This window comes from Suricata suricatta, chromosome 3 (assembly GCF_006229205.1).
Source record: "Suricata suricatta isolate VVHF042 chromosome 3, meerkat_22Aug2017_6uvM2_HiC, whole genome shotgun sequence".
NCBI lineage: Eukaryota > Metazoa > Chordata > Mammalia > Carnivora > Herpestidae > Suricata > Suricata suricatta.
In genome coordinates this window covers 8,963,663-8,990,122 of record NC_043702.1, presented here as the reverse complement: position 1 = coordinate 8,990,122, position 26,460 = coordinate 8,963,663, and the positions used below count along the sequence as shown (strand labels likewise).

Sequence of the window (26,460 nt, the reverse complement as noted above, 5' to 3'; positions counted from 1 at the left end):
TGGTGACGGAGGATGGCACTGGTGGGGAAGAGCCCTGGGTGTTGTATGGAAACCAATTTGACAATAAACCATTTAAAAAAAAGAAGAAAACTCCATCTCCTGTGCTCCATCCACCACCTCTGCCCTTCAACACAGAAGGAATTACCATTTAGCTACTACTTAGTGTAGCGATCCCATCACTTCCCACTCTCCTCTGTCTGTCTTAGTATTCACAAAGCAGGATTGGCCATGAGAGTGGCCACCTATCAGACAGAGGAAGAGTGGGAGAGAACTGGACACAAGCTTAGGAAAAACATTTAGTTGTCATTCTTTTTATTATATAGAGATATATTAAATGTGCACATTAACCTGCAGGTATAGTCTATAATTTGTAACACTTTATTTATTCTGTAGGTAATGTAAGTTTCACATTGCAAAAGTAGCCACCCACAACATCTATTCCTCGATTCCAAATCAGTGCCTCCTAATTAGTGGCTTTCCTATCTATACTAACATGAGTCACCAGACCCAGGTGCCTTTGTTAGGGTATTGGGAGGTCATACTTTGCTCTACCACCAGGTCCAGTGCTCCCCACCGCTGAATTTGGGAGAGTTATTTACACAGCTCATGCCTTGGAATTTTTTCTCTTTAACAGAGATAATAACAGTACCTATTTTCTGAGGTGGTCATTGTGATTAAAGATCTTAATATGGGCAAAGCTATCAGTACAGTGTAAACATGTGGAAAGGACTCTATAAATCATGGTCATCTCCTCACCACTATCACCATCATCATCCTCACCCCCATCATCATCATCACCATCATTATCACCATCATCATCATCACCACCACCATCACCATCCTCATCCCCATCATCATCATCACCACCATCACCATCATCATCTTCATCCCCATCATCATCACCACCATCATTATCACCATTATCATCCTCACTCCCATCATCATCATCACCATTATCAACATCATCACCATCATCATCACCCCCATCATCACCACCATCATTATCACCATTATCAACATCATCACCATCATTATCACCATCATCATCATCATCACCACTATCACCATCATTATCACCCCCATTATTACCACCATCATCATCACCATCATTATCACCACCACCATCACTCCCATCACCACTACAACCACCACTACCTCTATCATCCACAACAACATTAACAACCAATGTCTGTTTAAAGTGGGATCCTCAACAGAACTGAGGCTTGGGTAGGTCTGAGCAAATAGCTCTGGAAAAGAAGGTCCCTTGAGAAAACAGCAGTGCTGGGATGCAAGCATGGAGGTCATTTAGAGAGTCTCTTAACTCAATTTCTCTGATATCAAACCTTTTAAATGGAATTTTTAAAATTCTTTCCACTTTTAAAAATTATTGCTAGAATTTAAAAATAATTCTCAAATAAAAGTATACCACACATACATAATAATGTGCCTTTTATTATCTACCATTTTTGAATAATTCATGCCTAGATTCTACTTTTAAAAGCCAGACTCTAGGGTAAATTTAAAGTTGTAAAAGAAAAATATGTGAATAAATGAGGTATGGCTACAATTCAGAGGATTAAGAGACATTTAAAAAAAGTATAGCCAGCAATTAATACAAGACACACTGGCCAATGTAATGGACATGATGGTATAAAAAATATCAAAATTATAAAATCTGTTTTTGAAGCAAAATTTACAACAAAGCCGGTCAAATCTCTCCCTATGCCTATTTCTGGCACTAAGTAATCTCCATTTAGGGGAAAAAATTCATTGCACATGAAAACCACATCCTAATTGGACACATTTTTTAATGCCAGTTCCTGACCACCCATTGGTAGAACATGAAAATCAATTTGCACTTGCCTTTGAAATTTTGTTGGCTCGCACAGAATACACAATTAAAATTCTTCATTTATTTAATCTTTTTCAATGTCTGTTTGATGGCCTTTTCATAATCAGTTAGAATTGTATCACTTAATCTTCCATTTGTACAGTTTCAACTCATCAAATACTAGTAAATCAATTGCTAAATTACTGTAGAACTCATATACAATTACCCACCACATCCAGTCCTTAATACCCAATGAATGTATTCTGATTAATGGCATTACTATGAACGCCAAAATAATTAATCACTTCTCTGTGATATGAGGGTAACAGGAGATTATAAATGCACAGCTAATTGGGCTGCAGGTGACTCTATAAATGTTAGGGAGTTAGAGAACAGGGCCTTCAGACAAGCTAACATAAAAAGCTGTTGACTGACGTGTTTACCTTCTGAGCTGCTGCAAGCATTGTGGACATGATCTTGCTTTCAACTGCCTTTGTTGTATTGTGTTCCTTTGCTCTGCTTTGGTTCAAAATCCCACATTTGAGTGGCCACCAACAAGGTGGTCTGATAACTTCAAGGTCACATGAAAGAAGTTACCTGAAGTTACACGTGTTTGGTGAGAGTTCTATTTTGAGATGCATTTGCCTCTTGAATTATGCATAACAACTTTATCTTCCAGTGCCTGTATTTTGTACTAAAAATAAAACTAGCCAATGTATTGTAGTGAAGCCCCCGTGGTAGGCCATGATGTGAAAGAAAAACAATAAGGAAGAATGGAGGGGTTGACTCAGACTCAGTCTGTCTGGTTGGGCTATTTCTAGCTCTACGACCACTGTTACCATAAGGACAGTCAGGCCCTTGACCTCAGTCTTGAGATATTCAGAGGCAGCCTTGACTATCTGCTCTACTCTCTGGAGCTCCAGAACGTTCTCTAGCACTCTGCCCCTCACTTATCTGACTCACAAACACAATCATAATCACCTACAGACTTCATTTAACGAACTGTTATGTCGGCCCCAGCCTGGCCCAGTAAATCAGAATCTCTGGGGATGTGGCCGAAGACACCCACAGGTTTGCCAACTCCTCCTGATGTCCAATTGCCAGGTATGTTGTCTTAAGGATGACTTCTTTGCAGCCACATTAAAATGCACAGGTTTCAGTAGGAACTATACAGAGGCTGAATGTGCTTATCCATTCCTTCCCTTCGACGACTGCTCCTTCCCAAGATCTTAAGGTGGCCTCCACAGCCCAGGCGGTGACCAAGCCCACCTCTCTGCCTCATCTCCACATCTCTTGTCCTTATTCTCTAAGCTCCAGCCTTGTGGCCTTGCTGCACTTCTCTGATATTACACATTGTCCCCAGCCATAGGGCCTTTGCACATGCATTTCCAGCCTTCTGCCTGGAAGGGTTTCTCTGTTGCTTAGTTAATACTTCAGCCTAATTATCTTTCTTCAAGGTAGTGACCGCCACTGCCCCCAAGGTTATGTCAGATTTTTATTATCAACTACAGTCTTAGCACAGGGTGCTTATCACAGCTGTAATTTTCTATTGATTTTCGGAATCATTTATTACCTGAGGCCCTACTAAAACATACATTTCATGAGGGAAAGAGTTTTTATTTGTTTTGTTCATTGCTCTGTTGCCAGGGCCAAGAGGGCACTCAGTTCAGTAGGTGCTCAATAAATATCTTGGGCAGGGGATGCTCCCAGGTGGCTCAGTCAATTAAGTGACTGACTCTTGGATCTGGCTCAGGTCATGATCTCACAGTTTGTAAGTTCGAGCCTTGCATCGGCCTCTGTCCTGGCAGTGCAGAACCTGCTTAGGATTCTCTCTCTTCCCCCCTTTCTTTGCCCTTCCTTTGCTCACTAGCTCTCTCAAATAAACTTAAAACTTTTTTAAATCAATAAAAAATAAATATTTGTGGGTGGGAAGAAGGGGGGGTGGGGAAGAAGAGAGGGAGGGAGGACAGGCCCGGTGCCCGCGTGGGGGGCTGGCAAACACGAGGAGACCTGAGGGACGAATCAGCAAAGAGAAATGGGGAACCCAGCAGGGAAAGCCGGTAATAACTCAGCAAACCCCTCTGGCCTCCTGCTTCGGCTCTGGCAGACCTGTAATCACTGAGCACTCTGACCACGAAGCAAAGCGGTTTCAGCATCACCCAGGAGCTGCCCTGAGCCAGGCCCCAAGCCGGTTTGGGTGGCAGGCCTCATTATCAGCTGTGCCCTGCCCCCGACCACGAACAATACACCAGCCTGCTCCGGGCACACCAAGGAAGAGTGAAGCCCAGACTGCCCCTGCTCCCGATCAGCTCCCTCTCAAAATTACGTTCTAGAACTCTGTGTGACTGGCAGCTTAGTGGGCTGTGGAGGGCTTATCTGTCCAGAGCAGACTCTCTTTATGCCTCCGTCTTTACGGGAGTCCTGGGAACGCTATCTGACCATCAGTTCTTTCTAGGGCTACTCAGTGTAGCAAATTAAACATCCTACCCATCTTTCTTACAGCCTTTACTGCCCCAAATCCCAACCTGACTTGGTTTGCACAGACGGCCATCACCGCTGGAAAACCTAACAGGAATCACAGCGTGTGGGGCAGAGGCCCTAAAACAAAACCGACAAAAATGAACCTCTGGTCATGTCTGAAACTAAGAAAAAAATGATCAAACACAGCAAGTGGGATCTGGTCTTTCCTAGCTTCCATTTCTTTTCTTAAATGAACCTTAGGGGTGCCTGGGCGGTTCAGTTGGTTAAGCGTCTGACCTCAGTTCAGATCACGATCTCGTGGTTCGTGGGTTCAAGCCCCATGTCATGCTCCATGCTGACAGCTCAGAGCCTGGAGCCTGCTTCAGATTCTGTGTCTCCCTCTCTCTCTGACCCCTCCCTGCTCATGCTCTGTCTGTCTGTCTCTCTTTCTAAAAAAAATAATAATTAACATAAAAAAATTTTAATAAAAAATAGATGAGTTTTATTGAGGTATAATTTACATACAGTAAAATACAGTGAGGTTTCCCAAACATAAAAACTCTAGTAATTATGACCAAGGCTAAGATATAGAATATATTTTTCTTTGTATATATTAATATATATTTCTTAAGTACAGCAGACATAGACTCTACTAGCCTCCGGAATGCAGCACAGCGATTCAACAACTGTATACGTTACACTATGCTCACCCTAAGTGCGACCACCGTCTGTTACCACATGACATCATTACAGTATTATTGACTATATTCCCTGTGCTGCACTTTACATCTCCGTGACTCATTTATTTTATATCTGAAATTTCGTACCTCTTAATCTCCACTTATTTTGCGCATCCCCTCTGCTTCCATCGCTAATACACATGGGAGGCCCTTGCCTTGGAAAAAGGGCTGCCTGCTTCCTAGTGTAAAATGCAAGCTTTGGAATCAGGTTCTGTTAATAGAAGCCAATCACACTTTAATATTCTGAAGGAAATGCTCCTTAAGATATAACTATCTCAGTTAGAAGATGAGTATGTCACAGAGAGGAGAAGTACAGCATAGGAGCAGGATCAATAACACTGAAGGGCGCCTGAGTGACTCGGTCCACTGAGAGTCTGACTCTTAATTTTGGCTCAGGTCACGATCTTAGGGTTGGGCTCTGTGCTGAGCGTGGAGCTTGCTTAAGATTCTCTTTCTCTCTTTCTCAATCCCTCCCTCTCTCTTTCTGCCCCACTCCCCGGCTTGTGTGTGTGCGTTCTGTCTCCTTCTCTCTCTCTCTGTCTCTCTCTCTCTCTCTCTCTCTCTCTCTCTCTCAAAAAGAAAAAAACACAAAACAAACAAAAAACCGAAATAAGGTTGTACGCTGACAGATAATAACTACACTTACAACTACACTTACCGTGGTAAGCACTGCATAACAAACAGAATTGGTGAATCAGAGTGCCATGCACTTGAAACTAAGATCACACTGTCGGTCAACTACACTTAAATAATAAAAATGTTTTAAGAAGGAAAAAATACAGGGGTGCCTGGGTGGCTCAGTCAGTTAAGCGTCTGACTTCGGCTCAGGTCATAATCTCACAGTTCGTGGGTTCAAGCCCCGTATCAGGCTCTGTGCTGACAGCTCAGAGCCTGGAGCCTGCTTCAGATTCTGTGTCTCCCTCTCTCTCTGCCCCTCCCTGCCTCAAGTTCTGTCTTTCTCTGTCTCAAAAATAAATAAACATTAAAAAAAAAAAAGAAGGCCAAAATACAATGATCACGTGATAGAAAGTTAGTCGATGATTTTGCTGGTTGAATATTAGCTATGTACTACATCCTCCTCACAATACTGCATTATTTCCCACTTTAAAGATTCTGTTTCTTTCCAAACTAATTGTCCAATTTCACACACCCTTACATGCTCCCATGCACACACTCCAAGCTATCTACCCTCTTATGGTCCTCCATCTGTCACATCCCTTAAATCACATACACGCAATATACATGTGTGTGAGTCTCAGCATGTGCAAATTGTACATATGGGTGTGTATCTACATATGTGTATACACACGCATGGGCATCTGTGTGTGCAGGTTCAACTGTGTGTCTATACATATTATATGCATGGACCTCTGTATTTACATGTGATGGATGGACCGATGAAGGCATGTGCCTCTATGTGTCTGACAATGTATTCTATAAAATAAAATCCGATACACGAAACCCAAAACAAGCCTAAATCAAATGTTCCAGAAGTCTGTAAAGGTCGTGAGGGAAATGTGTCTGCTCGAATTTTCTGTGACAATGATCTGTGAATCCAGATCCACACCTGGACATTCAGTTGCAGGAGACTGTCACCCACCACCTTTGCTTTCTGGTTTTGGGGGGTTTGTTTTCATAAACTAACCCCCCTCTGATGACTTCCCAGGAACTCAAAATGTATTCCATGTATTCATGTGGTCAACATTTATTGAACACCTACTTCCTCCGGGCCCCGCTGCAAGCACTGGTGATATCACGGTAAACAGGCCTCACTGAGTCTCCTGCCATCACCGTGCTTATGCTCTAAAACTCTGATGTCCATCACTTTTGACTCTGCCTCTCTCTGATTCCCTGACATAAAATCATGTCTAGAGAATCTACCTTCACAACGTCCCTGGGACGGGCTGACCTGTCATCTGCGGCCACCCCGCCCCACCCCAACGTTGCCTCTTCACACTCACCATCAAAATCTACCCCACAGAGCTCACCATATTATACCAGCACCACTGCCCCTACCTGTGCTCCCTCTCCCTCACTGGAGAGTCTGACTCCTACCTCCTCTCCACTTCTAAATCCTCCAAGGCTCACTTCTTGATTGAAATCCACTGCTCCAGCCAAACTGATCCCCCCACATATAGTCATTCATGCCAGTCCTCCTACCCTGGGTGTCTTTTCCCCTTACGCTGGCTCCCCAGTTCAAGGCCAAGCTCAAAATATACAAACCCAAAGCCTGAACTTTCTGCTGGGTGATTGTTATTTCTTTCTGAGTTCATGTAGCCCTTAGAATTCATCCACTATTGAATATGTACTTGTTTATCTTCTCATTTATCTCTTTATGTGCTCCTTATCATCTCAAAATCATTAATATCTAACAAGAGTAACAATTACTTATTGTATGAGTATTTACACTCTTCCTTTTCCTCTTGCTTCTAAGGGGAAAGGACTTGCTTGTTGGGTCAGTTACCAGGCAAATTCTTGGTAGTGGAGAACCCCAGGAATGGACAAGACAGAAGAACTAAAAGCAAACAAACAAATCCAAGACACTACCCTGATATGTGGAAGAAAGAGTGAGAAGCGCAAGAAGAAAAACACAAGAAAAGCCTCAAAGGCTGGGTGTTGGACTGAGATTTGGGGGGTAGACTATGACCGTGGGGGAGAGAATTTCACAAGGCCAGTGCCAAACACATGGAGACTATTAAGAGGGCAGAGAGGAGGAGAGAAGATCGATAAGATTTTTGCTGCATGATAAAAATGCATTCTTCCCACTGCTGTTCATGTTCTCTAGAAAAGCTGAATAAAGATCCTAAGTGTTTTAATCCATTATCAGCTACTGGACTGGGTTTATTTGACATGACTTTATGAACAAGACTGAACCATGGGACAGTAAGAGTTACCTGGGTTACGTGAGGATGTCCTGTCTGCGTGGAGCCTAAAATCTCTCAAGTTCAGGAACTGGAACCTTCTATTCTTCATATCCCCAGTACTGAGCACAGTGTCCTACATGTAGTAATTAATCAATAAACGTTTGTTGATGATAAAGAGAGATGTGGATGGATGAGTCGAGGCTGCAGACCCTGTTTTTTTTTTTTTTAACACAGTAGTGTTTCAGAGGCTGGCGTCTGTTATTGCTGATGTAGCCAAACAGTATTTGTCGGTGTATTTATTTAATGAGATTTCCCATTTGTCTACCAAGCAAATATAACTTTTGTAGGTCAAACTCACAGTAATGGCATTAAAACAGGACAACCAAGAGCACATTGCTTGTTAGGGATATATGTGAATACCAAAAATATCTTGGCATTCCAAACCCAAATGTCAGAGAGGGCATTAGAGAAAAGGAAGCAAACGAGTCGTGTTGAAATGCAATCCTAATTATTTATACTCCACCAAAAACTAGACAATTTTCTCCTGCTGACATGCCCTATTTTGGTCCATTAACTTGCTTCTCTGAGTTTTAGACCCAAGAGCTTTGTGAAAAACAATTACGACTACCATGATCTTGTGTCAAAGTCAAGTGATTATCTCTAAAGTGTCCTTGATGGGTTTTCAAAATATTTGTCTTTTCTGGAAAATCCTTTGCCCTGTTCACAAAGAATAATTCTGACCTCCTAAAAAGTCTGCTATAGATGGAATTTAAACATCTGCCTTCAGGATATGGAAATGGGAAAGGAAAAGAATCTAAGGGGAAGAGATAGAAATGGAATTGGGATTTCTTCTGGAATATGAATGTAATTTGCATAACATTAAGCAGAAGAAATGTGACTAGAGGCTGACTGTGTGGTAGGGACCACGCCCACTGTTCATTCCCCATCTCCCTTCCCCCGACCATTTTATGTCTACTTGGACACGCACAAATGCAATACTACAATGAAACCGCTCTGCTTACTATGACTCTGACATGTAAGCACTTTATATATGTTCTGCTTAAAGAGATTTGTACACTGCCTTTTCTCTGGAAACTGTTAATGACCACTTTTCTACCTTGCAGAGATCCCTGAACATTTCAGATGGCTAAGGAAGCTGCTAAGAGGTGCATGCAAACGTGAAGTTGAATTGAGTTAACAGCCACTTGCCACAAGTGGGTAGAAAGGGGACAGTGCCCTATCTCAAAGATAAACTGGCTGTGCCGAGTGAAAATTGGAAGAAAGTTAAGGACAGTTTGATAATGCATATCAAAGCTGTTATTAAAATATACAAACCTTTTGATAGAACAAATTCCGTATCTAAACATTTAACCCAAATTAATTATCAGAAAGGATACAAAGACGAGGCTCTAACAGTGCCTGAAATTCCATCTAAAAAGGTAAAAAACATGAAGGGGCTAATTGTTTAACAGTAGCATATAGACTAAAGACATTACAGCACACTGATTCACTGGAACACTATACAGCCGTGAAGAAGACTGCAGGTTTACACCTATTCACACAAGACTGTCGGTGACATATGAAATAACCAAACAGCATATGGATGTGCTCCTCTTAGCAAAACAACATGTGAATAGTATTTATGTTTAGATTATCTATTGTAGGGTCTTCAAATTTTTCAAAAGAGAGCACATTACCTTTTGGTGACAGAAAACCACAGTCCCAGGGTTTAGCCCTAATAGTCAATCTCTCCATCCCTCCTCTTTCTTCCACTCTTTTCTACACTCCCTCTCTCCCTTCCCTCCCCCTCAGAAAGAAGAAAAAGAGGTACAATGGAGGGGCAGAAATTTGGCAGTAAACACAGCAATTAGTGAAATTCCTCTCTTACTTGAAATTTGCTCTCACAGAAGCTAAGAAAAGCTTGGACAGTAAACTGGAAAAGCTCTGAGGAGGTATGTCTCTAAGTTAAAATGGAAAAAAAGGTTGTTCAAATTCTGTGGATAAGATTTGGGTTAAACTGTATCAGTTAAGTAATAAATAAGGTATTTCTTTTCAAAATAGACTTAAGAAAGTCTTTAAAATACAAAGATAAGTTTCCTTACTAGTTAATTTCTCTAAAGTAATCTATTAGTAAAATGTGCTACTTTTATTTTTTTTAATAAAAGGCTGAGGGAGAGGGAGAGACAATGTGGTAGAAGGGGGAGGGAGAAAGGGAGAATTTATGGTTATGAAGATACTACCTTCAGTTTGTTTCTTGAAACCCAGCAAACCGCTCCACCTGACACATCAGGCCCGCATAACAGGAGAATTACCAGCAGTCTCTTTGTTCTCTTAAAATTCTGAAACTGATGCTTGAAATTTACAGAAGCAGCTCTGTAATGCACAGTCGTGCTCAGAGGCACCACCTGGGCTCGTTCAACTCCATCACTTGGTTGTCCTTTACTTCCCGGTGAGTTCCAAGGATTTGCACAAACTATGGTGTGCGAAAGAACAACCAGAGGAGCTGGTCAAAGAACTGATGTGGAACCAGCCAGGTCGGTGGGTTGCCCAGCAATCTGCTTTCCTCAAAGCCTGATTCCAGACTGTCCCGGAGGGTAAGAGAAATAGCCGGCACAACCAACACTCAGTGGGGCCCCGGGGAACCTCAGACTGTCAATGCCAGGGACCACACGTGACCATATAGAATGTGGTTTTGTTAACAATGCTTAGTTTATCACCACGATCAATAGGTACCAATGGATCGACGGTGCTGATCACGACAGTATTTAGGAAAATACGAGCAAGGCATTGAAGTGTAAGCACAACTAATAAAAAAAAGTCTAATATTCAATGCCAATAATAAAAAGATCAGAAAAGAATAATTGAGATTGCTAATAATCTAGAAATGTGGCTTTAGGTAAAATTTAACTTAACAGAAATCTTCCAATCAGGCAAATGGGAGCTAGAAGAATTTTATCCAAATTACACTGTTCAGGGCAGCCTTACCTGTCCCCTACTTTTGTTCCAACTATTGCTTTTCACTTGGACACTTCCAAGGGTCTTTTCTCTCTGTTGCAGGGAGTTCAATCGACCATATTCAACTGTGGTTTTAAGGTGACCATGAAAAGGTGAGATATTTGCATTTTCTTTGTTAAATCTTAAGGTTTTAGCAAAAGAAGATGCTAATGGTTTTATAGCTGGTATACTTTCCCAATTTTCTTTGACTACTTTACCCCAGGCCCCTAGAGCAAGACACCTTTAAGGACAAAATGTAAAATGTAGCATTCCCAAAAGACTTATGGAAAGAAGAAAGAATGATGGAAATGAGGAAGTTTCTTTCTTTCTTTCTTCGGTTTCTTTCTTTCTTTCTTGTATTTGATCCTCTAAAATACTTTTAATCTAATAAAGGGGAGATAGTCTAAATTTCATGGACATAGGGTTGCAAAAACCTACAAAGAATTCTTGAGATTGACATTTGCAACTAGAAATTTTCTTCCCCCAGCCATTTACCGAGCAGCATAACTGTTATGCGTGAACAAAATTTAATCACTCAGGTGGCTACCATATGGTCACTTGATACCAGGAGCCATGATATGGTCCCTTCTCTCTAGAAATTTACAGTTTAATTAAAAGATATCAAAACACACATAAAAAAGAGGATAGAGTGCATTCAGATGCTACATTTGTGTGATGCTGGCTGCTAACATGATTATCAGAGGACAAAGTGAGACTTAGCAGGTAAAGCCAAACTTTTATGAGCTAAAAGAAGCAGAAGGAGACAGAGCTGGGGGGAAATGATGCCAGATATAAGAACAAATGGGAAGGTGGAGGGCTGGGTGAGGTGAACATCTGTGAAGGTAACCAGCAGCTCAAACAACAGGGAAAACAGAGCCCCACTCTGGGCTAGCATCAGTACGTAATAGCTGGGCAGAGCTTCTGGGGATTTCATGAAGACAGAGTCCGTACCACAGGGATGAGACCGTCTGAGGGACAGCAGTCAGAGAGGGTGACAGTCATGAAGAGGGGACTCGGGACAGTGGGGCCTTATGCTTACAAGAAATCAGATTTCACTCAGAAGGCTAGAGGAGGCTCAGGACCTGTGGGCTTAGACCAGAAGATTCCAGCTCATGGTCCAGCCAAGGGGCCCCAGATCTCAGAAACCCAGGTTTGGATGGCAAGGTGTGTACTCGCTCCACCTCTATCAGTAGGAGCTAATAAAATATTGCGTGTTTGAGAATGACCTGCAGAAGGTCTAAAGAGACGAAGCCCAAAGGTTTCACGTGACTAAGCAAGTCTGATCTGACACTGTCAGAATGCAGGGGTAACTTTAGAAACTAGTCCAAGAGCAACCTGCTCACGGGAATGATGGTTATAGGATTTCCAGAAATCAATCCTCCTTTCCTGGGTCAGAGCCAGGATGCAAATATTCTCATGATCCTAAAACACTTCATAATCATGAAGGTATTATCAAGGTTAAATAGATTAAAATTTTAAGTCCCTCAACCAATATTGTATTTCTTTATATCCTAATTTATTCCATAAGACCCGAGGAGCTCACAGAAAATGTATGCCATTAAATAGTGAAATACAAATTAAAATGGACATCAGAGCCAGGAAAAATATAACTGAAAGAGCGTGCAGAGGAGAGATAAGCAGGCCATAAAATCTTCGCAGTTGCAAGAATTACCAATTTGGTTCCGCATCTCCCAGTGACCTTTTCCAACAAATAAGAGGAAAACGAATCCTAAGCATCTTTTACTCCACATGGGAATCCTTCCTTCTGACAATCCTAGTCTGTACCTGCGCTTTGTCTCTTCCCACCCCTTCCCTGGCACCCTGAGTAGTCCACAGGCTGACTGCCTCACGTGGTCCTCACGGCCAGAGGGGGGCGGGGCGGGGCGGGTCACACAGAGCAGGTGGCCAGCCAGCAACAAGACGGAGAAGCACAGAAGGTTGTGGGGGGGGGGGGGTAGGGAGTGGGGGTCTCTGGCCTATTGAATCTCCTGAGAGAGAAACAAAAGAATTCATCAAGAAACGACCGAGATAAAGACCTCTATCTAGGATCTGATGTTGAAATTACTAAAATGGGCACACACAAAAAAAATGAATACTGGCCACCACGCATGGCTTCAGGAAGCTCTCCGGCCAAACTAAGGCTAAGAAATCTCCTGTCCTGACTTTCTTTGTGGAACTCTTCCCTTGGGAATACTTCCCACCACCTTTTACTCCAACTGGTGTGTCCTCTGGTGTTCCCTGTCTTTTCGAAGCACATTCCCCCAAACGTTCTCTTCATCAAACTCACAGGATAAAGCACCCCAAGGCCAGCTAAATTGCTTTTGAAACATATTTTAAAGGTCAATGTTCACAGGAATGGTTTACCCAGAGGGAGGAGAGAGAGAAAGCGCTCAAGAATAAGAAAATAGAGCTTTCGTGAAGGAGTCCAAAGGACTACCTGGAAATCCATATCAAAGACTGAAAGGTCTCTCTTGTTTTCCTGCTAGACTTATGAGTGCAAACATATGGTTTCTGTCCTTCTCTGCCTGGCTTATTTCACTCAGCATGACACCCTCAAGGTCCATCCACTTTCCTACAAAGGGCCATATGTCATTCCCTCTCATTGCCATGTAGTACTCCATCGTGAATATATACCACATTTTCTTGATCCATTCGTCAACTGATGGACATTTGGGCTCCTTCCATGTTTTGGCTATTGTTGACATTGCTGCTATGAACATTGGGGTACATGTGTTCCTATGCATCAGCATTTCTGTCTCTCTTGGGTAAATCCCCAGGAAAACAATTTGACAATAAAATATTATGAAAAAAAAACCAAACAAAGACTAAAAGGTCCCTCCTTTGCCCATTGAAGATAAACAGAGAGCCCCGGAAATAAAATAGTTTTTATGTTACACCTGGAGCCCTTAATGTTATATAAATTTGTTCATCTCTAAGACGAGAGGCAGTTGGAAGAATGGATGGGATCTGCCATCACATGCTTGCTGAAATTAAATTCTATTTCCAGTTTGTGATGGCCATTAATCAATTTCTAGCACTACTGTTAAATTATCTGAATGACACAGACTCCTGGACCATCAAAATGCCATACACTTGCACTTCAGGCATCCACAGAGAGCACTTTGCCTGCCATACCTCCCCTGGCAGAGAGCTTCTCCTTCCTCTGAATCCTGAGCCACTTTGTCCACAGCACCTGTCTCTGCCTTTGTCGCCCCATTCGCTCACAGACCACACTAACATCATGTCTGCATTTCCAGTCCGGCACAGTGGTTGGGAAACAAGAGGCATACACTCTTTATTTTCTACAGTAACACAGAGCTGAGCATTTCCCACAGCCCTGCTGTTTTAAGTACACATTTAAGGGGTGCCTGGGTGGCTCAGTCGGTTAAGCGTCCGGCTTTGGCTCAGGTCATGATCTCATGGATCGTCGGTTCAAGCCCCGCATCAGGCTCTGTGCTGACAGCTAGCTCAGAGCCTGGAGCCTGCTTCAGATTTTGTGTCTCCCTCTCTCTCTGACCCTCTCCTGCTCGCGCTGTCTCTCTCTGTCTCTCAAAAATAAATATAAAACAGAAAAAAAAATTTAAGTACACATTTAAGTTCCTTGATGTGAAGACGAAGGAAACAGGTAAGTCTTTAAAAGAAACATCACTAAATGAATAGAGAACGTTGAAAAACATACGTATCCTCATGGGATCACACACATAGCACCTCTGAAATTTCTGCCATCAGATATCTTTGAGAAACCAATGAACTTGTCTTAAGCCTTGTCTTAAGAAGGCTGCACATATACACAAAAACCTGCAGTGCATTTTCAGGAGATTCATGGGGTTCTCAAAAAGTGACCTTTGACCCCATGGCTGTCACAAAACCATGGTCCAACTGAGCCCCGATTAGGAAATTCTGCTTAAGAATAAAGCATCTGTTGCTTGTATATTTCAAATTCTGTTATTTAAAAAAATTTTTAAAAGTCGGGGTGCCTGAGTGACTCAGTTGGTTAGGTATCCGACTCTTGATTTTGGCTCAGGTCTGATCTTCCAGTGGAGAGATGGAGCCCTATGTTGGGCTCTGTGTGGGGTGTGGCGCCTGCTTAGGATTCTCTCTCTCTCCCTCTCTCTGTCCCACCCCCACTTTGGCGTTTTCTCTCTCTCTCTCTCTCTCTCTCTCAAAAAATAAAATTTTAAACATTTACAGTACCTCTTTTTAAGTCAGTATAAACTGTTCTACTACACAAGATTGTATCTCCAAGGAAACATCATGAGGCCAGTAAGGATCAATCATCAGGTGAGTCCAGAAAGATCTAAACCCTGAGGCTGCCAAGGGCCACCGCACCGGCGGAGTCTTACCAAAGGAGAAGTCTGGGCCTCCAGTGTACCCGCTAACGTACCGCATTAGTCCTCCTCATTTGTCAAGAGAAGAAAATAAAGAGAATGCATTGCTCTAGAAATCATCTGGCAAGACAAGAATCTTCTGAAGCTGAAAATTTAGCATCAAGGAAACATAATGTGCACGCCAGCTCCTGGGAGGCGTGGAGGGGGCACTGGGGGAAGGAGAGCACTGCTCATCTAGGTTAAGGCATCACCTGTGGAGATCTGGACATCATTATCCATAGGGTCCTTCATAGCTGTGACTCTGAAGCAGCGAGCCCGGCTCCTACAAGGACCTCCCCACAGGTGACGGCTTGTACTGCTCATTTCTTCATGAAGGCAAAGTGGATCTCAAGTCCTAAGGGCAGCTTTTTGTTTGTGAGTCACAAACAAAATACCACTGGTGTGGATGAAAATGCACTTATTTTTATGAAATGAATTAGATGTTAAAAATGTACTATACGTTGTTAGGAAGGATACAAATATGGGGAAAGGTGGTAGAGAAAAATAGTGGGTTACAGGCAGGAGAAGAGAATGAGGGAAGACAGAGAGCAAATATGAGTAGCTAGACCGCTGCCAAGAAAGAATGGAGGGGCGCCTGGGGGCTCAGTTAGCTGGGCATCTGGCTTTGGCTCAGGTCATGATCTCACAGTTTGTGAGTTCAAACCCCGCGTTGGGCTCTGGGCTGACAGCTCAGAGCCTGGAGCTGCTTCTGATTGTTTGTCTCCCCCTCTCTTTGCCCCCTTCCCATTCATTCTCTCTCTCTCTCTCTCTCTCTCTCTCTCTCTCTCCCTCTCTTCCTCTCTCTCTCTCTCTCCCTCTCTCTCTCTCTCTCTCTCTCTCTCTCAAAAATAAATAGACATTAAAAAAAGAAGAAGAAGAAATGAGAGGGGAATACACGAAAATAATTCCAAAGAAGGGGAAAGAAAGAAAAATGCCAGATTGAGGTGACAACAGACCTGGATTATAAAAGAGAAAAGTGTGAAGGAGAAAGTGGGGTTTCTCTGCATGGGCAAGTAAACAGAAATACGAGTAAAGCAGACTCGCCTTGCCACCTGGGTTTTCTGATCACAATAAGAATTAACTGTGAGAATATTCCAGGGCTGTCTGTGTGTTTATAAGAATTTAGAAATAGACATTCAGAGGATTTCAGAATTCAGGTCGAGTAGAATTTGGGGTTGGCCATTTTTCTCCTACACGACTCCCAATAAGGAAAGTTTAAATGAGGTCTCAGAGAAGAACAGATCTGGGGGTGGAGGGGTCTGAGGCACAGACAAGATGAGGCAGGGGGAGGTCCAGATGGGGATGGGACAGACAATGGATGGACAGAGTCCACCACGGAGGAGTACTGGGAGAAAAGCCTAAGGGCTGGTGACCACAGACAGAAAAATCTAGAAAAGGAGTCCAATGGGGCTTCCACCCTGAGGAGAAGGCAACCACCTCCAACAGCTTTCTCACACAAAGGCCGCGCACCAAACGGCTGGCTGAGCCTCATCCCAGAGAAGTACAACTGGAACCACGGATCCTTCCTATCTGGAACCTTCCTACCATGAACCACTGAGCAGATGTGTCACTCAGTGAGCTCCCCAGGGCGGCCTGCCCCTGAGCCCACACCGCGACACAAAGGTCAATGGACCTCAAAACAGGGCCTAAAGCGAACAACATAGTTTAAAGAAGCCTATTTAGGAAACGCAACGAGATGATTAGGGGCAGGATGCAATGGGCTCTAAGAAAGCAGATGATGATATCAGACTGCAGAGTGACACGTCCCAACCCCAGAGATGCTCTGCGCTCGGGGAGGGACGAAGATGACGCAGGGTACGGGTCAGAATGCCTACAGGGGAAGGGTCCCCTGGAAACTGCCCAGATGTGGCCCTTGGGTGGGGCAGGGTCCCACTTTACGGAGGCCATTTCTCCTCTAGGCCAGAGGAGTCTGAAAGCAGCTGATTGGGCATGTGGTAGTTTCGGGAAGGTTAAATTGCAGATCTCCTACATTCAAGAAAGTGAAAAGTCAAAGTGACCCTCGAGGGAAGGGTGGGTAAAGATGGGAGAAGAGAGAAGCTGTAGTGTTCAAGTTTACTTGCTGAGTCGGAGGCTCTGATACGGCAAATCACTCCTGCAGTGCTGTGCTCGGGGCTCTGGGTCAGGTCTAAAGCAAGTGAGAATAGGGCACCCACACTCAGTGCCTCAAGGTGCCCACAATACTTAGGGCGAGCAGACGAGAGTCAAAAAGAAAGCAGATTCAGGACATTATGGGCCAAAAATCACGCCTCCGTGATGCTTCTCTCGGGACCCCAGAGCCCACTGTCTCCGTGCCGGGCCACACTGGGGAAGCTATCTTAGAAATCAATCTTGATGTGTAGGCAAAACCTCAGCTAAAATGGGGGACATTGTGTAGCTGGCTAGAACTCAGATTACGTGAGCAAAACGCCCCGGCCCACTGTCTCTGAACCCCGATGGGGAGACTTCCTTTCGTCACTCACCGATGAAGTGATTGTGGCCGAGGGGAAGCATCTCTTCCAGGAGGACCAGCCCCCCGGGGGCCTGGAGGAGGGTCACACTCCGTCCGTCTATCAGGGAGCACTGCTGAAACCCCGTGGCCGTCACCTTCCACAGCAAAATCAGCGAGGCCGTGGCATCTTGCCGGATTCTGAAAACGGGCGAAGGAAACCAAAAGTCCATTTCAGGAAAATTTATCTTAGATCCAGTCCGTCCAAGTTGAAAATGAAAATAAAATGACATGCACATCCACAAAGGTCTCACGCTTGTTTAAAAATGTACCACAGAAAACACTAATAGGTAATTCCCCTTTGGGTAACGATGTTAATGATGAATATGAGGGTTGGGGTGCCTGGGGGACTCAGTCAGTTGAGCCTCTCACTTAACCTCAGGTCATGATCTCACAGTTCGTGGGTTCAAGCCCCACGTCGGGCTCTGTGCTGACAGCTAGCTCAGCCTAGAGCCTGCTTCGGATTCTGTGTCTCCCTCTCTCTCTGCCCCTCCCCTGCTCATGGGCTTGCTATCTCTCTCTCTCTCAAAAACAAGTAAACACTAAAAGAAGATAAAAGGGCACGCTGAGTTTTTCTAGCGACAATCCTTCCTCATCCACACAACACGAGTCCTGCCTGAATTTACTAGAAATGTGTCCTGCGTCCCCAGATGGCCACCTAAGTTGTGCTGCCAATGTAAGCACAAGTGTGTCACCTCCCATGCTTCCGGCCTCTCCTGGCTTCGTCTTATTTTCAGGGTAAAATCCAAAGAAGCAAATCAGCCTCAGCCTCAGTTCCCTTCCAACCTCGAATGCCTCAGCTCCACGGCCCCGCAGCCCAGCGATCCAGCGACAGGGAGCACCTGTGTCTCCCCACCCAGCTGCCCTCCCGGAGCCTCCAACCTCTGCGTCCTCGCGTGCCTCGTTAAGGGACATCCTGCAAGGCTTAGCCCACAGGTCACCTCCTCCCTGAGGCCCTCCCTGACCATCTCCCCACAGCCGGCAGCGGCCCCTTCCTTGGGCCGTGCTCCTGGGAAACCAGGTCTCCACCTTCGTTTCTGGCTCCTGGCTCGGGGCAGGATGTTCGATGGGGGTTTGATGAGAGGTTGAAGGCATGAACCAGTGAACGTGCATGGGGGCAGCCACCCTCCCCAGGTGAACTCAGGACACCCAGGGGGGACTCGGCACTCCCGTCTTGCTCAGCCTGGGTCAGCCTGCTCTTTTTGCCCAGCCCTGCAGCCTAGGAGGGGCTTGGAGAATGTCAAGGTTATTGACAAGGGAAAAACAAAAACAACGTATTTAAAGGGAAAGAGGATCAGAACTATCTGGGAAGGCTTATGGAAGAAAGATAATATGACCCAGACAAGAAAGTGCTAGATGGTTTCATACATGTAAAGGAAACTAGTGACCCTGATTTCCCCACTGCCGCTCCCGGCAGCGCAGATCTCCGCTCCGAGCAATGAAACACTTAGGCCTGAGGTCCCCCTGCTGGCAGAACGGGAAGCCGCCTCAGACGCCACACCTTCCTCCCGTGGGGACTCCTGGGGCACGTTCACTGCCCATCCTGACTCTTTCCCTCCAGACGGATTTCAAGCCCCCAGGGGAGGGGACACAGTGGGGAACAAAGTCCCCCTTCCAAACATTTCGGGGACCTCATTGTTTAGAAAGCAAGGTGACCAGAGGCGCCTGGATGGCTTAGTCGGTTGAGCACCTGACTCCAGCTCTGGTCATGATCTCATGGTTCGTGAGTTTGAGCCCTGCATCAGGTTTGCTGCTATCCACGTAGACCCTGCTTCGGATCCTCTGTCTCCCTCTCTCTCTCCCCCTCCCCTGCTCACACGCTCTTTCTTTCTCTTTCTCTCTCTCAAAAATAAGTAAACATTTTAAAAAAGAAAGCAAGGTGGGCAAAAACAATTCTATATAAATAGAAGAGGCCTAAAATGTCCATCGCCCCCTTAATGGGAAGCTAAGACAGGGCACCAGTGAACCAAGGTCACATGTCCCTCAGTCTTCTAAAGTCCCTGAAGACTGGACAGCAAATTACCATTCAGTTACATGGGGGGGGGGGGGGGTGCCTGGCAGATAAGAGCATCAGAGAAGAATGAGCAGTGGGAGATGTCACAATGGACTGGGTCACTCCAGTGCTGGCTCCACCTGCAACCCCTAGTGACCCAGAGCACCTGGCACACGGCAGGTACCAGCCCATTAAGAGTCCTCCTTCGACTCAGGTCATGATCTCACAGTTTGTGAGTTCGAGCCCCGCATCAAGCTCTCTGCTGTCAGCGGCACAGAGCCCCCTTTGGATCCTCTGTCCCTCTCTCTCTCTCAAAAACAAATTATGTATTAAAATAAATAAATAAAAACAAAACACTCTTTTCTCAGATAAAATTGCAATGTTTGCATTTTAAAGTGGGGCAAATTATGCACATGAATTTAACCAAAAGCCCATTAAAATCTTGAGGCACCAAAGAATTCTGGAAGCAAAAGTCATTTGGGAAGTGGTTTCTTCTTATTTTATTAAACATTTTTTAATGTTTATTTTTGAGAGAGAGAGACCGAGCATGAGTGGGGGAGGGGCAGAGAGAGAATGAGAGAGAGAGAGAGAGGGAGACACAGAATCAGAAGCAGGCTCCAGGCTCTGAGTTGCCAGCACAGAGCCCGACACGGGGCTCGAACCCACAAACTGTGAGATCATGACCTGAGCCGAAGTCATATGCTCAATGGACTGAGCCACCCGGGTGCCCTGGGAAGCAAAGGGAAGCACACCTTGCTCATCCCATCCAGGTCCACATCTCCACCCAGCTGGATCCTCACCGCAATATTCTTTTCTGAAATACTCTTTCTGGAGCCATTTAGGCCACATCTAAGCATGGAACTCTATTCAGGATTCTCACTGGACCGACCAGTTACACAGATAGACACAACCCAGCATGTGGTCACAGTGTTGACCTTACTGGCTTGTGACCGCGAGTTTCCTTACTTGACCGAGGTGTTCTGCGGCACCTCGAAGGTGACCAAGCGGCCGCCGGCAGAGCTGTTGGAGCTGGCATTCCCACAGGCGATGTCGGGCACCACCTAGGAACAAGAGGGGGAGGAGCACGTTATCAGGGCTGATCATCATACGAGATAATACAACAAAGCAAAATCCCGGAAGCTACCTTCGGGTAACACCGAGGTGGAGACAGAGAGAAGACAGATGACATTGTACAGACTCAAAAGAAAATGAAAGCTTTGCCACTTGATTTTCTGAAATGCCCAAGCTTTCCTGAGAGCCGTCTACCAGTCCCTGGACCTTTACGACTGATGAAAAGGATGCTGCAAGGGTGCACCCCCTGCTCTCCTCCACCGGCCTCTGCTCTGTGCTCAGTCTGGGACTCAGTGCCTGGAGAACAGACTAGCTTCCACACACAAGGACAAGCCAGGAGAGCGAGCCTCAGAACAGGCACAAGGCAAGAAGCACTGGGTCTGGGTGACCCTGTCCTGTGTAGACGTGGGTCTCAGGAGCACATGCAAGGGCTGGGGGCCTGGGAAGCTGCCTATTTCTTCCCTGTGGACTACACCTTCATTATTTCAGTGACATGTTCCCAAAAGTACTAGGCTGATGTGTACAAAAAGCGAGCTCAGCGGGGGGAACAACAGTGTCCATCAGAAAACACTGTGAACGCCTGAGCTGTGTCCAGTGAGGTGGGTCTGACCAATGGATTCATGGATTCCTCGTGCCCTGAGCACTGTCTTCACCCCCCAGGTCAAAATGAAGGGGTATTCGGGGCATCTGGGGGGCTCCGTCAGTTATGGGTCCGACTCTTGATTTCAGCTCAGGTTACGATCTCAACAGTTCATGGGATGGAGCCCTGCGTGGGGGTCTGTGCTGACAGCGGGAGCCTGCTTGGGATTCTCTCTCTCCCTCTCTTTCTGACCCTCCCTCACTTGTGTGCTCACTCACTCTCTCTCTCTCAAAATAAATAAACAAACATTAGAGGGAGCAGTAATATATGTATCTATCATCGCTGAATTGACTGAGAACAATTCAGAAATTCTCAGCCCCTCTACGCACACCCAATTCTTAGAATCTGTGGCCCAGAAGTCCTGATAGTCAAATGCCAGAGAGAAAGCCCACCATGGATATTCAAAGATGAAAGTCCCCTTGTTAAACTCATGTTAACAGACAACCGTTACATCAGTTTTAGTCCCTTAAGACTCCAAATAGCTTCACAGTTCTGAAGCATCACTACTTCATGAAAGGAGAACCCCAAATATATCCACATCTTCCCCTGGCAACTGTTCACCTGCCTCTTGAACAGCCGAAGAAATTACAGCATGACAAGAAGATGAGGCATTTCTTTTTACGTTTACCAACTACGGGACAGCCTGTCTTTAAATAAATAGACTGAAACGGGTGGTTGGGGAGAAATTTTCTTTAAAGGACACTTCCTTGACAAATGTAGAATCAAATCTAGTTCACAGTCAAGAAGTGAATCATTCAGCAAAGAGAAATTAAAATCGTAACTTCGAAACATTTGTTAAAAGTCTGAAATCCTCACTCTCCCCAGTTCTCTTTCCCCCTTCCTCTCCCTATGGTCCTCTGGTAGGTCTCTCCTGTTAGACCTATGAGTGCAAACATGGTATCTATCCTTCTCTGCCTGACTTATTTCACTTAGCATGACACCCTCGAGATCCATCCACTTTGCTACAAATGGCCAGATTTCATTCCTTCTCATTGCCATGTAGTACTCCGTTGTATATATATACCATAGCTTCTTGATCCATTCATCAGGTGATGGACATTTAGGCTCTTTGAATACTGAAAACAAACCATGGACTGAAGGGGGAGGAAGGGAAGGGGGTGATGGTCATGGTGGGGGGCACTTGTGGGGAGAAGCACTGGGTGTTATATGGAAACCAATTTGACAATAAACTATTAAAAAAAGAAGTCTGAAATCAGAAGATGTCCACAGTTTTGTTGGGTAGACCACAAACACTGCCCTGAAGTCTGAATATGGCCTTCATAAATTGTGTGGCAATAAAAAAAAAAGGGTCACTGGTTACAATTACCCAAGAAAATAAAAAAAGAGATGCTACTTCATCTCTTTTACTATGAGGGAAGTTTCTAGATATATTCTTTGACTCTAAAACTGCTACACAAAGATCTGTGTGTTTTGTCATTGAAGTGACAAAACCTGTGATAATATACAATCACAGGATGTCCTATAAATGCAAGATATGGAATGGAATTATCCCCTATCACTATCACTTCAAAGTCATGATTTGGATTTGTTCCTCAACTCTCCGAGCTAGCAAATTTAGATTATATGTCAACTTTCAAGGATCTGCTGAAAATTCCTCAAAAAGAGACTTTTGATGAGCCTTGAAAACACAAGCCAAACCCAGACTGCATGAGAGTCAATAAAGAGAATTTGTTATTGCCAAAATAAATAAAATTTGGAAATTTCACTCCCAAATGCAGTCTCAAAATATTTTAGAAATCACTGATTAGGGGCGCCTGGGTGGCTCAGTTGGTTAAGCGTCCAACTTCGGCTCAGGTCATGATTTCACGGTTCGTGGGTTTGAGCCCTGCGTCAGGTTCTGTGCTGACAGCTCAGAGCCTGGAGCCTGCTTCAGATTCTGTGTCTCCCTCTCTCTCTGCCCCTCCCTTGCTCACATTGTGTGTGTCTCTCTCTAAAAAAATAAATACACATAAAAAAATTAAAACAGAAAATAAAATCATTGGCTGCAAGGCACCAGAAATAGAACGATAATAAACAAACAAGGAGTTAAGCATAATGTGAAGGGCAGTTGGTTCAGCGGTGGAGGGTCTGTCCTACGTTTATTTACACGGCCCTTCCCTGAGCTCTTTGCACCGAATCCGAGATGATCTCATGGAAACGCACAAGGATATCGTTCCAGAAAATAATTTCATCCATTTCTTTTTCTTGCTTCCTGTGTTTATGCCCACAAAACAGTCATAATCCAAAAGTCCCCTTGGTGTCGCCGAAAGAGATCTACACACAAGTGAAGGCGGGAATAACATTAAACTCCCTGGTTTGTCAAAGAGATAACTTAAAGGTCTTCCATTGTTACTGTCAATATTGGAACCACTGGAATTATTTTAACCTCACTGATTTCTTACATGAAAACATACGCAACCAAACATTCTCACCTCCACTTGATCCCATTTCATTTCTACAACTTTCTGTCCTGTTTTGGGCTGCCAAGTGGGCAGGGTCACGGTCGCCTGGGAGCGAGGCAGGATCATGTCCGGCTCCTGGGTGGCAGGGACGGGCTGGAGCTGCCTGGGGGCCATGGACTCGGTCCAGCCGGGGGCGGGTTGGCTGGGAAGCGCCTGTTCACAGTTGGGACCTTCATAGCCTTCATCGCAGATGCAGAGGTAGCCATCGCCACTGCTGCTGCTGCTGCTGCAGTTGCCATGGTGACAGGGGCTGCTGGCGCAGGCATCCGCAACAAGCTGAAAGAGACCGTAAATGGGTCAATTATTCCCTAGTAAGAAAATCGGTGCCATCGCTGGGACGCGAGCTCTGTGTCTCATCTAGGAAATGCCAGTCCGGCCGAATAAGAGTCCCTAACTACTTGTGCCGTTGGGGAGCCTCCCAAGGTCATCCCAACTTTCGCCCCTCCACAGATAACAGGTGGTCCGCAAGACCACACCTACGGAAGAGCTGCCCCAAACCCAAGCCCCTAAATAGTGTTAATTTCAGGAACACATTACTTAGAGGAATTTAAGGCAAACACATTTAAAACTGAGGCTCATTAGGAAGATACCAACTCTATATTTTGAGCAGCCATGACACATGATACTAGAGATCAAAGTTGGAATCTCTTTTTCCACAGCCTAGATGGACCACTGCAAGGTTTCCTCATGAAAAATGACCCCCCTGCAGCGCCTGGGTGGCTCAGTCAGTTAAGCGTCTGACTTTAGCTCAGATCATGATCTCACGGTTCGTGGGTTAGAGCTCTGCGTCGGGCTCTGTGCTGACAGCTCAGAGCCTGGAGCCTGCTTCGGATTCTGTGTCTCCCTCTCTCTCTGCTCCTCCACTGCTCATGCTCTGTTTCTCTCTGTCTCAATAATAAATAAATATAAAATTTTTTTTAAAAAGAGAGAAATGACTGCCCAGCTAACTTATCTTCCCTAAAAATGGGCTTACCTATGTCTCCCAGTTTCTACCAGAGGAAAACCCCTTTTAAGGTGATGTTATTTAATGAAAAGCTTCCAAAACAATCGATTGCATGACAATGGCTAGCCAGAGGAAAACATGGTGGAGACTCACATTAAGCAGAATTTTATGTAAGTTTCTAGCTCATTATTTTAAAGGGCGATCGCAGAGAAACGTGACCTTGCAAGATACGGAAGATAAAAATTCACTTGCATGACTTTACATTGTGACAGTGCTTCTAGGAAAGTGTTTCTCTCGGTGCCCTTGCTGACCCCTAAATCGTCATGCATTACTACTTGGGACACGCTACAAAACCCTGTGAAATCATCAGCCCCTTCTCCTGAGACAGCTGAAGGCTTCAGACATGCTCTCTGTGCTTATTCAATTATCATTTGCTTCTGTGAACAGAAAATTAGACCTCTATCTGATATACCCCTGGCTTCTCAAGGTGGATCCTGAAATAGAATTCGGCAAAGATCAGCCTACAGAGAAACGAGACCCTCGATTTCTCCTGTGGAAGTGAATTCACACATAAACACACATGGATAGAATTCTGCCTGGTAAAACAGCTCCTCCTCCTCCTCCTAATTATCCTTGTCAGACAATTTCCAACAAACCCCTTTAGGAATATTGAGGGATTTTGGATTGAATAAAAATGAAACTCCAAAACTACCACCACGTTCTCTGCCTTTCACTTGGCAATTCCTTCACAGAATCGCAGTTAAAAGGAGATAGGTTGGTATTGGGAGAAAAGACTTAAACTGTAAATTATTTTAAGTATTTATAATCCTCATCAACTTAAAGTAAAACCCAGATTCCTTCCATGTCAGACAAAGCTCTTTCTGATCTGGCCTCTTCCTGCCCCTGATGTCGTCTCTTCCCTCCTCCCTTACACTCTCCCCTCCTCGTTCTTTATGTGCCTGGACAATGCCAAGATCATTGCCACCTCAGGACCTTTGCACCTACTGGGCCCTCTGCTGGAATGCTTCTCTCCCAAGCTTTCCATGGCTCACTGCTTCATTTCACAAAGTTCTGTACCCAAATGTCACCTCCTCGGAGAAGGCTTCCCTCACTACAAAGGCTAAAATAACCCCTTTTTCCCCTCCCAGAAACATGTGAGCTTGGAGAGTGCAGGGATTTCCTCTACCATGGCCATGTCAACGAACACAGAGAACATGGTGAGGCTTCTTTTAAGTGTTCAAAAAATAAAGAGTCAATCAGTATTTGGAAAGCAAGGCATGATGAGAGACAGATGTAAACAGCTAATTTAGTTACCTTGTTGCTGATTTATTTTTAGGAAGGCTTCCTGAAACGGGCATCCCCTCAAGAATTATCTGACAGGAAGACGAATTTAATTAGCTCTGATGAAAGGGACCAGTAAGCCACGTTCCTGAAACCAACCTTCGAAGCTCACCATCTAGATTGACCTAGCCCCAGATTAAGACTTTCAGCACAAGCCTGAGAACAGAGGAATACGTTTAATTCATTTAAACAAGCTGAAGAGACGATTATAGAAATTGACTCAGGGAGTCCAAACCTCCATTGTGAAG

General features: G+C 44.7%; 1 protein-coding gene across 1 annotated transcript in view; it reads right to left on the bottom strand.

Moving 5' to 3' along the window:
- Positions 1-26,460, bottom strand: part of DNER (delta/notch like EGF repeat containing) — a 292,299-nt gene that overhangs the window by 156,869 nt on the left and 108,970 nt on the right. Inside the window, exons 4-6 of the mRNA XM_029932873.1 lie at positions 23,899-24,204; positions 20,722-20,816; positions 17,737-17,903 (exon numbers count right to left, since the gene is read on the bottom strand). Of these exons, the coding sequence (XP_029788733.1) occupies positions 17,737-17,903; positions 20,722-20,816; positions 23,899-24,204 (568 nt within the window). The remainder of the gene's footprint in view (positions 1-17,736; positions 17,904-20,721; positions 20,817-23,898; positions 24,205-26,460) is intronic.